The sequence below is a fragment of the Chionomys nivalis genome, chromosome 21 (assembly GCF_950005125.1).
Source record: "Chionomys nivalis chromosome 21, mChiNiv1.1, whole genome shotgun sequence".
Classification (NCBI taxonomy): domain Eukaryota; kingdom Metazoa; phylum Chordata; class Mammalia; order Rodentia; family Cricetidae; genus Chionomys; species Chionomys nivalis.
The window spans coordinates 50,637,439-50,649,716 of NC_080106.1; the positions used below are offsets into that span (position 1 = coordinate 50,637,439).

The 12,278-nt window shown below is 36.4% G+C and overlaps 1 protein-coding gene across 1 annotated transcript in view; it reads right to left on the reverse strand.

Annotated features, from left to right (window-relative positions):
* Positions 1–1,158: 1,158 nt before the first annotated feature.
* Iqcm (IQ motif containing M) overlaps positions 1,159–12,278 on the reverse strand; it is a 425,687-nt gene continuing 414,567 nt past the window's right edge. Inside the window, exon 12 of the mRNA XM_057753761.1 lies at positions 1,159–1,262. Within this exon, the coding sequence (XP_057609744.1) occupies positions 1,159–1,262 (104 nt within the window). The remainder of the gene's footprint in view (positions 1,263–12,278) is intronic.

Here is a 12,278-nt window from a genome sequence, read left to right on the forward strand (position 1 = left end):
GTCATCTATCAACCCCATAGCCAGAAGCAGGCAGATGGGCCCTTCCCATACTGAGATTTAAGTCATGTTTATATTTTTCTCTTGTTCTTGATTGTGTATTCCTGTTTTCAGTACACAAGTAATGAAAATCTTTCTTTTCAAAGTGAATGATTAGAAGACTATGTTATTTAATTTCACATATAAATTATGTTTTAGCTAGTAACCAGTGTTTTCTTCCCTGTTAGATATAAGATTTAAATTTTTTGGTTAGTCTTCCTCATGGCTACCTTGGCTCTGGTTTTAGTGAGAAATAGGCTTTCATAGTTCATTCCCATGACTTCCATATTTCTACAGTAAACTACATTATAAGAGCAAAAATGATATTATAGAAGTAATATGCCAATGTTAAGAATATTGAAATACCCCAAATGCCTTCACACTATCATTACTCACATCTATATCTGCACTTAATGTATATTCTGCTTGTCCACAACTGCACCTAAGACCCTTGCTTCTCTAACCATTGAGTATGAATCTAAGGATAGACATAGGAATAAAACTGAATTCAAGATTCTTAAAGAATTGAAGATGTAGCCATTGCACTTAAAATTCTTGCAGCACTAAGGGTAAGGAAGATCAAATATAAAGCATCTTGGATGTCAGCTCTTACTGTTAGAATGAGCAATGAGGGTAGGGAAAGAGCACTAAGTATGAAAAAATGGCAATGACTTAGACACAATTTTCAGAAACACTGCAAAAACCACAAGTGATTTAACATTCTGTAAAATAAACTATTTGAAATGTTCCATTTCACAAAATAGCATGCTGATATAATTTTCAAAGAATAAAAATGATGAATTAAATTTTTTAATAACAGAACTGGGAATTTTGAAAATAAGAGTTTTAAAGTTTGTAAAAATTATTGGCAGTGGAACAAAACAGATTTCAGTCAAATGAAAGCAGTAAGTGACACAATACAGATTCACTTCAGCATGATGTTTAATGAAGAAGACAAAGAGGGTTCATCCAAACACACTTACACATGGTGAACTAACTTGCAAAGATGTTAGTCTTTTGTCCTGTTGATATCAAATCATTCTGTGGTCATCTCTAACGCATTTCTGAAGAGATCGGTTCACCTATTTAAAGGAGTGCTGCACTGCAAATTTGTTTCACTTCTCAGGATTTATAAAATTGTCTCATTTTCCTTTCTCTTATGGATCTAGCCACCAACTTGCCAACAGTCCGGATGTTAGCTCTCTTCAGTATTGGATGTCCACTCACTATAATGCAAAAATATATGATTACATTAATAAATTTTTAATCAACTTATACAATGGAACTACATTATTGTTTTGAAAATCCTAGTATATTATAGGAAATAAATTTTGGTTGTGCCAAAGCAAGCCAAAAAGTTGAATTGGTCACATTTCCCTCATTTCTATTGTATCACCTTTTATATCTCACCAAGTGACTTGGCCAAAGTCATTGTTGGGCCAAAGAGTTGAGAGTAAAGTCTGGAGAGATCACCATGGGTTATGAGTGCTGCTGCTCTTTCAGAGGACCTAAGGTCATTTCCCAGAGGCCAAGTCAGGTGACTCAATGGCTGCCAACTCCAGCTCCTGGGGACCCACTGCCCTCTTCTGGCCTCTCTATGGGCCCAAACACATGTGGTGCACACTCACACATACACACATAAAGATACATAAAAGTAAATTTTTAAAAAATGAGTTCAAAGAAATGATGTCAGGAACTGATTCTCAATGATATATAGAATACTTAAAATGAATTAGATGTAATATTTGCTCAATCACAAGAACAAAAATGTTAAAACTGATGGTATAATATTAATTCAGATACTTAATCAATGTAAGTCATTACTGTATACAGTGCTTGTATTTGGTCCATGTTTATCTGTAAGGTAACAAGATGAAAGTCATATATTTACTAAAGTCATCATTATACATTGCAATAATCCACAAATGGACTTACACAGCCTTGTTATTCAGCTACTATATTTACTCTTAAACAAAAACAACCACCAGAAATCCATTAGTTTTGAGTACATTCTGTGAACAACCTGACATATGTCATTGTGTTCATGTACAACTACATTGACATTAGACAAAGGTATACGTATTGCACAAGCAAAATAAAATTAATCAGTTACAGCAAATGATCTTAACAGGTGTTACTCCAAAAAAAGACAGCTGCAGTACACATATGTAGAAGTATGATCAGTGACATTGACCATCAGAGATGAATAAATGAGAAGGAAAGCTATGAAGCCATTATTCCTACACACACACACAAAACAAAACAAAGAAACAAAAAAACAACTAAAATACAGATAATACCAAGAAGCCTAAAAAGACTAAAAGAGGAAAATGTTAGTAAAGAACAATTTGACTACTCATGGTGAAACTATGGATTGCTGCAGATAGTTTGCAAAACAGAGCAGTGGTTCCTAAAGATATTAAAATCAAAACAATCTTAGGATGCAGCAATCCCTCTTCTGTGCATATAAACAGCGAATGGTTGAATTTACTCAGTTATAAAAATATCTACTGCTCCATTTTCCCTGCAGCACTATTTATAATGGATAAGGGAGGAACCCAGGTGCCTAACCAGGAGACGGACAGACAAACCATAGAATGGAATGTTAAATCATTGACAAGGAGACCCCGATATTTTTCACATCATGCCATAGGAAATAAACCAGAGGCTGGAGAACATTGTACTATATGAAATAATCTTCTTTATATGTAGAATTTGTAAGTTCAAATATACGTAGATAGAAAATAAGTCTGGACACAAAGAGTGTGGGCGTGGAAAGGAGGAGGGTGTAGCTCACTAGTTAAAGACAGCAGAAATGAACGATGAAGAACTCTGGGGAGATAATGTACAGCATGAGAGCAGTAATTAATAAAATTGCACTGCATTTGGGATTCCTGCCAAATGAGTAGATTTTAGCTGTTTTGTCAAAAACAAAAAGTAAGTGAAAAATGAGTGTGTCTATTAGGTGACGGGTATATTAATTGACTCTGCCGTAGTTACCGTTTTACTGTCTACATGTATCCCACAACACTATGTTATGTCTTCCTTAAATATGCATAATAAACTTTATTCTAGAAATAAACAAATTAGACCACATTAGTAGAATTTATAAAATAATAAATTTTCGTGATATTCCCACTGTGGCCATAGAAAAACAATTACACTCATTAGGGTCGTACTCTATTACACTTACATGAGATAGCATGTATTTTAGATACAATATTAATGTAAAATGCTTTCTATTGTGATTTTTTAACAATATGCTATATCAAACATGCATATCATCATTTGACTATAGGACCTTGTAATATGGGACCTTGTACTTTTTCCTTGATATTTCTGTAAATCAAACAATACCTATGCAATCTATTAAGTAAAAATATATGACTCACACTTAGCAAGTATTCAAAATGCATTTTAAGCATTATTGTCTATACTATGGTATTATAACATAGGGTTTCTAAAGAAATTTCACTGACATTTTGTTAATGTGCTGTTCATAAACATTTAAGTCAAATAAAGCACCATCTCCCCGTAGCAGAAACACATATAAATATGAATAACATACTTTTACTCTTCAAAGTAAATATTTTTGACTTTCATTTATCTCATATGACAGAAGAGATTCACAAAACAGTATTTTTGAATAAAAACAGTCAAGTTCTGAATAAAGTATTAAGTGCATTTTTAACTCCATTGCTAAGTTGGCAGAAAGGAAAGACAACACAGCCAAGGCCAAAGTGAAATAAGCAGCATTAGTAGGTGTCTGAGGGATAGAGGCAGTCTTTTAGCTCAGGTTTTTCTGGTAAGCCCTGGGTTTCTGAATTACTGTATGTGAGGGAAACATGGCCAGGAGTTTGGGCACATGTCCTATCTGTGAGATCATCCCAGAGAGGCATCTCAGAAGATCAGATCATCTGGAAGGAAGGAAATAGGAAGGGCGGAGAATGGAGTGGAAGGAGGGAAGCTGAGGACAGTGGAAGAAAGAAAAACGTCAAGACCAGAGGGCAGCAGGGAAAGCTTCTTGTTTCCCAGTTCCCAAGCAGACAGACCCTACCTTCGCAGCTGATCCCTGGCTTGATGGCCCAGTCCATGTCACTTGTGTGGCCCTCAGACACCCCAACTTTAAAATCTGTTTGGCTTGAAGAAGAAATGAAGAAAGCAACTTCAGCCAAGCTCACTGAAGTATGTCACTGAGGCATAGTTCATGAAATCTCAGATTTGTTACTGAATTTGCAAAGAAGAAAGTGGGCTACATGGCAGCATTTACAGTACAGCATGTTTTTAGAAAGTCATATACCTAGCACAATGTAAAATATTACTATCAAGGTAATTAGTATAAGAATTTAGCTTTACATTTTCTTTGTATGTATATTTTCAACAAAATACTACTATATGCAAATAAGAATTGATAATTTTAAGTTTCTGACTATAACACATAAAATGTCATTTCCATTGCACACAATTAAGACATAGTTGGAAATTAGATATTTTGCTTATACTTCAATAAGTTAAAGGATTGCAAGCTGTGAAATATTTAAACAGATATATAGTTTTGCAGTTTGTTTTTGAGCTATATCTTTAAATAGATATATAGTATTGCAGTGTGTATTATTTTGAGCTGTAGCTTCAGAAATGTGATATTTTGTTTTCTTTCTCTAGGATTGAAAATTCCTCTGTCTTCTGTTTTTCGTAAACCATCTACAAATTAGACATCTCAATTCTATTTTCATCGTGCATATTCTTCAGCAGTTCATTTCACTACTTTATAAATCTTGATCAAAGTGCTTGAAAAGAAAAAAACAAAACAGAGCTTGTGTTCCAAATACATGACATGTGTAAGTCATGGGCTAGCTTTTGGGCCTGGCTTTTCAAAATTTATGGTATGGTATATTATCTGGGGTCACTATGGTTCTTGCTTTGTTTCCTAGACCCAAGACAAGTAAAAATCCGCAATCACGTTTTCACATGATTTAGCTAAATAAATGAAAGTATTACCTAATGTAGCAATTTCATCTTCCACATTAGAAGATGATCAGAGGCAATAAATAACAAAATCAGTTTCTAGGAGATAAAGATCTATTTAATTAATGATGTTAGATTTTTTTTAAGAAGCAAACATCTAGACTTTAACTTAGTTGTATGTGGCATCAGAGTTCAGAAAGGGGGTGCTTAGGCAGTGATGGAACCGATTTTCAGGGGACATAGCTGCAATATGCCAAGAACCCTCTATGGGAGGAAAAAATGTACTCAGCAAGAGCACGGGGAGATCTGGGTCACAACTTTACAAGCTGGGAAAGGCTCTAGTGGGAAAATGGAAAGAGACAAGCACGCCAGAGATCTGGATGGAGCGACAGTGCTGCAGGCAGGAGGGGAGCATCTTCCCTCACTGGCTTGGCTTTGTTTCGTGTGTGTCACTGAAGCATAACCCTGGCAGGCGACAGTGGCAATAGAAGCAGCAAAACACCCTCATCAGGCACCCTATGCTTCAGTAAGACACCCAGGAGACGGGGTCAGAGGGCGAGAACAGAGAACTTGGGTCTGCGCTGCAGTCCAATGATGCAGCACTATCATGTGTGAAATGAGGTGTCTGTGGGAATTTATAACAATTCCTGAGGTTACTGGGACTGCCATCAAGAAGACCAGCATATGCATTTTCATTTACAGGTATGTGTGCACATGAAGTTGTGTATTATTGTGAAATATTAAAAGTTTGTCTCCCAGGTCTAACTGCCTCCAGTTCCTGATTCTGCTACTTATTTGGAATGGCAGTGATTTCCTAAAGGACGACTGAAGAGAAATTACCTTATTTCTGATGCTTACCAATTTTTAACAAAGACAAATTAGATCAGCTAATCCCTATTTTAATAATTAGATTTTAAATTTGCAAACCTGAAAATCATACAGCTACTTAATAAACCTTAATTCATCTTTTGAAATGAATAATTCTGTGACATCAGTACATTCAATTCCTCCAAGCAGAAAAATCCAGGAACAAAGACAAGTGCATTTCAAGAAGGAAGTTTTAAAAGACAAAGAAAAATAACTTATAGAAGTAGCTTTCCACTTGGAAGGGCCTAGCTTCATTCAGAATGAGTGGCATTTGGGGATCTAAGAAGTGACAGTCTGGAGAACTTAGCACATGGGGCCATATGGTAAGGAAGCGAGTGTGATGACATGGGAACTCTGTCCAACGTAAAGGAAGCAAGAATTAAAGAGCAGACTAGGGAGGAACAAAAGGAACACCGCTGAGCACTGAGCATGGGCCAGACTCCCTCTCTCCTTGTTCCTTGGCCTGGGGAAAGAAAAAGTGAAAATTGAAAGATAGGAAGTGTGTGCATGTCATTAGGATGATCTAGGACTGGGGAAGTTTGGTTGCAGACTTCCTAGGAAAGCCAGACTGTGGGCAGTGCCCAGCTGGGCTTCTGCAGTCTCACAGAACAAACTGATCCCTGCATGCTAAGAGGAAACCTAATGTGACTGTGAAATCTCAGGAGGAAGCCTGGGAATTCTGAAAGGACTAGCTGACTAGAATTGACTTGATTTAGAAAAAAAAAAAGTGAAAGCAGAGCTAACAGTACTTGAATCTGGGAACCTGGCAGACACTGCAACTGTAGGTTACTGAATGGCAACAAGACCTGGGTAACACAGATTACAGAACAGAGCAGGGTAGCTTCCAGGAAAGTCAGAACCCATATCCACTCTCAGCAGATGAGGAGGCAGACATCTGATGAAGGATTGTTAGCAGAGTCAGTAACAGGAGTGGTATAGAAGCACAGAAGCTGATGAGAAGCTGAGATAAAGAAGGAAGACCAATCACTAACAAGAAAACGTGCTGTACATCAAAAGACCTCTTCACAATAAGATTTGAAAATTTCATCCAAAGTGAAACAATTCAATAGAAGGCATGGACCTGCTTCGTGATTTCAAAGCATAAACTGCAGAAAAAGGAGGCTCATCTTTTTCTATTGATTGTTATTGAGCTTTATATTTTTTTCTGCCCCTCCCATCTTTAGAGATTTGGTAAGTGCTATACAACTGTGAAACCCAAGTTAGTGCCATCACACATAAGTCATACTGAAAGCAGATTCTAGTCTTTAACAGCATTGCTTAATCCCAGGGTCTACTTTTTCCAATCTTTCATAGTTCATGCTTTGAAATAGCATGGAAAACCTATTGGCTGAGAAAGCATGTAACATCAAAAGAAGTAAACCAAAGCAATCAAATGGATGTACTCAGACGTTTTGTAAGATGGCTTGATAAGTATATCATAAAATATGTATTACTTAACACCTTTCTTTTTTTCTGCATGTTTAAATACTTTTTCACTAAAATAGTAAAAAGAAAATATGCAAGGTGCTCAAAAGCTCTTGAAATACTGCTATATTTTTGTCCATCACAAAATAGAACTTGAATAAGTGTATATATGACAATGAGAATAATTACTTTAACATGAGAATAATTACTGAGAATAATTACTGTAAAGTTCTGCATGAGGCAGTATGGTAGGTGCTGATGTCAGTTTTATCTACATATCTGTGTAGCAGTGTGAGTCCTTACCACAGTCAGTGGCGTGCTTCAGTGGGCTGTCAGCAAAACTTCATCCATACGTGGATTTCATGGAAACCGCAGCACTACTTAAGATACACCGCATGACATCCTTTGCCCTGTGTTGTGTTTACATCGTATCTCCAAGTCATCAGTAACTCACTCCATTCTCTCACTGCGCTGCTCTCGTTAACCAATGCCTTTCAGTAAGTGATGGCTCAGTATGTAGATGGATAACGCTTCTCTTCCCTCCCTCTATCCTCTCTCATGTGCTTCTTCACTCCCCTCAAATTTACAGCTGTGGAGTCTTACAGCCACCTAGATACAACTTTACTCACATCCTGGCAATGGGAGTTGCAGCTGTATTTCCACTTATTTTAGCTTTGCTGTTCTGGAACTCTTATCTCACTGTGTTTCCCCTCTGCCTGGAGCTGGGAACACCTCAGCACGAATGTGGAAGCACCTGGACTTTTATTTTGTGAGTGTTTTCTCTACGTCTTTGACCTATTTTGTGATTATACTATCTATTTTCTCCTCTTCCTCATTTGTTGCATTTAAAGATGAAATTCTCCTTCACTTCAATCTTAGTGATTCAAGTTATGCTTCCATAAAAATTTTATAAATCCTGTCATATATTATTTACTATTTGTTCTGATTCTATCTCCACTCCTGTGGTGTACAGCTCTCTAAAATAAGGATCACATTACTATTTTTCTATTTATTTATAAAGACAAGTTGGATTTTATCAATAGCTCATCATAGTAATTTGTAATATCATAAGTATTCATTAGATATGTTGATACAATAAACTACACAACAGAATGGCATGGTCTTAGTATATCCTTTAACAGATACCTGACTCTAGATTTTAACTTTTCCCCAAACATTTGATGTTTTTCACTATTAAGGCAAAGAATTTTCAAGCAAATCCCTGTTGGTAAAATTTATCGTTGAATTTTACAGATCAAATGATAAGAAATCAACTCTTCATTGAGAACTTTTGAGCATGGTTTATACAAAAGGCCATTTTCTTCAGCTATATTTCCCTCTCTGCCATGGCTGAGTGGGAGGCTTGGGAACAAGGACAATAGAGGTGAGGGTACAAGAGTGGCTTCAAAGTTTCCTATTTCAAATGATTTTTCAACATGTTTCTTCTTTTAAGGCTTAAAGAATATGAGAAAGAAATATAAGCCAAAAAAAATTGAAGACTTCAGAATCAGTGTAAAAGATAAATTTCACTGAGCTCAGGCAAGCCATAATATCCCAAACAACTATGTGGGCTATATAAGGGAAGGTAATAGCAAACAAATTTGCTATTTGTTCATATTTTAGAGCCTTTAAATCTACTGAATTACCTCAACTCTGATGATTCACTTCAAAAATTTTCCATATATTCTGTTCAAGCAAATAGTTTTTCAAGCTGGGTATAGTGGTGAACTCTGCGATACCAGCACTTGAAGGGGGTGGCAGGAATGGAAGGTAGTCTTTCAAAAACAAAATGTTTCTTTCTGATTTTGATTCACTAATTATTACTGAATATATTTAAGGGATACAATGTAATGTATTGATGTATCTAAACATTGTCTTACAATCAAATCAAAGAATGACTATAGTGACAACAGAACTTGCTTTTTCTTGTACAAATGTATTTCACCAACCTCAATTTCCTCATCCCTTTCTCATCCACTGGTAGCTAATATTCCAATGTGAAGTTCTATGAGCTCAAACCTTTTAAAGTCCACATACAAATGTGATCATATAATATTTGTTTTTCTGTGCTTGACTTATTTTATTTAAGGCCCTCTTGGTTATGATCCATGTCATCACACATGAAAGAGTGTCACCATTTTTAGGAGCTTAATAATATTCTATCATGCAATATATAACACTTATCTATTCATCCACCAATGAACATTAAAATTGATTTTTACGTGCAGACAGTTGAAATGTAATCTACTCTTACTAGTTTTTAAGAGACAGATCAGTGTAAATCTGAGGAGTACAAACTTCCCTGTTGTTAACCCTTTTTAGATAAATTAGTTCAGCATATGTACTGGGTGTCTTCAAGAGGGGTACAGACACCCAGTTCTGTTTCCTGTTGCCACTGTCACGTACGTGTACAATGTCACACATTCTTCTGTGGATATTGGATATGAGACTCAGTCTGGCAGAGTACATCACATTTAGTAAACACATTTAGTAGAATGTTACTCAATCTCTTTAAAAGAAGATCATCATTGTCAGAAAAATTTGGAAAGGTATATTCATAGAAAAATACGGCACTCACAGTTGTAACATACTCCTAGATACTATTCCATTGTCAAATGCAAGTCAACGTTGGGCCAGTTCCTACCACTAAAAAGTCCTTCGGTTTTGACACTTGTCTCATGCCAGAGAAAGCAACTAAAAGTAACATTAGCTCTGCCTGTGACCCTTTGATATATTAGGAAAAATATAATAAAGACTAAGGCCAATAAAGAACGCCAAGGCTAGCTCAGAGCATCTTTAGTCTAGACAGAGAATCTGCATATCCTTACCAATGACTACTTCATATAAGAGAGACCTTTCAGTGTGAGTTCAAGCAGGTTATTTGGTTATTTAGACAGTATTTATTTATTCAGTTTAATAAATTTGTTATATACTTCGGTTCTGTACATGTTTGATTCTTTTTCTGGCATATCTCGTCTTTAGCAGAACATTTTGAATAAAACTGCAGGGAACCCGGATTACTCTTAGGGATGATGAGGGAGGGGGACTTGATGGGGGAGGGGGAGGGAAATGGGAGGTAGTGGCGGGGAGAAGGCAGAAATCTTTAAGAAAGAAAGAAAGAAAGAAAGAAAGAAAGAAAGAAAGAAAGAAAGAAAGAATAAAGAAAAAAAAACTTATCATTTCAATGGCCCTACAAAGAAAAAAAAACAAAAAACTAAAAAACAAACAAACAAAAAAAACCCTGCAGATTATTATTTCAAAGTTAAGGGAGCACATTACTCAAAGAACCACCAACTTCAGTGTTGTTAATGTTCCTTGTGTTTAGTTTTGGTTATCTTGACACAGTCTTGAATCTCCTCAGAAGGGGGTCTCAGTGAGGAATTGTCTTGATTAGTTTGGCCTATGAGCATGCCTGTAAGAATTTTGTTAATAGGGTTGGCTAATTTTGATGGGAAGATCTATCCTGAATGTGGGCTGCACCATTTCATGGCCCAGATCGGGAGACTGAATGAAAAGGAGACAGAAGATTACGTGGCACATATATATATAAATTCACTCCTTCCTGCATTCATTCCTTACATGACTATGGATACAGTGGGCCAGCTGTCTCCAGCTTCTACCCCTATGACTTCCTTGTACAGATAGATGGAATCTGGATCTAGGAGCTATAAAAACCCTTTCTCCCATAAGTTGCTTCTTGTCAGAACATTTTATTATATACAGGACCAGAAACAAAACTAAGATACTGCTTTTTTATGAAACCATTCTTTTACCAGAAAAAAAAAGAAAAATGTACTCTTGTCTCAAGAATAAAGGAATTTCAATTTAGAATCCATCAAGTTAAAAAAAATGATTAATGGCCATAATTCTTAGAATGTACCACATGGAGTTCCATGTGGGGTTTTCAGCATAGTACAAGCTAATGATAAATAATACTAAGTTTCACTCAGTTCTGAATTAATGATAGAGAATTCAAACTTATACACACATGCTAAAAGTTATTTTTTAAAGTCATCTTTAGCAATCTTGCTGATGTCCAATATTTTTACACTTATTTGAAGCTCTCTTTGAAAACATTCTCCATTTATTTCTTAGTCCCCGGTGCTTCGCAATATGAAGTCCACGAAGCTTGTAGTTTTCCTCTAGTACATCCACATATGCCATCTGTTAAAATCTTTCTCATCTGAATGCCAAATTCATCTCTTAGTGTCACAGTCTTTTCCTATTCTTTGATACTGTTGAAAAATGTAAACACCTGAAGCTTTTTCGCCTTGACAACTCTGTCACACAAGTTTATGGAAAGACATTTTTCATCTTTCATGACTAAATTTTAGGTGCATATCAATTTATTCCCACAAAAATCCCCAACTTTCTAACTACTCCTCCCCAATGGTTTTCCTGTATAGATAAGGGAACAAAGGACCACCAGGTGACAAAACCTGTAACTGCCAATCAAACCATTATTGAATATTACTTATATTTTCAGATAAATGTGACTTGATTATTTGGAACTTCAGTTGTATTTTATCTATCTATTGAATTTGTATATTGTTTTATAGCCTAAATTGTGCTATTTGTCATCAATTTTTTCCTTGTGAGTTCCAAATGTAAATGTAGTGGAAGTGGTAGAAGAAAACCCAAGTCAGCATTACTCTAAAATTTAAGTTAGTGACACAGCATCCTTGTGAAACCATGGACAGAGTGAACTTACACAAACCTAAAGCCCACACACTCACTGTGGCCTCTTGTACAACAAGGAGATTCTGGAGGCCCAAGTCAGTGACCTCCATAGGAGCAGGTATGAGGGAGGGACTGTTGAGAGACCAGGCCCAAGCCAGAGACCTCTGCAGGACTGGGACCTAGCCACGTACCTCTAGGGGGAACAGGCTCAATCCAGGGACATCTCTGGGTACAAACATGAGTCACTGACATCCATGGGAGCAGGCATAGCCAGAGATCTCTGCTAGAGCAGGCCTGAACAAGGA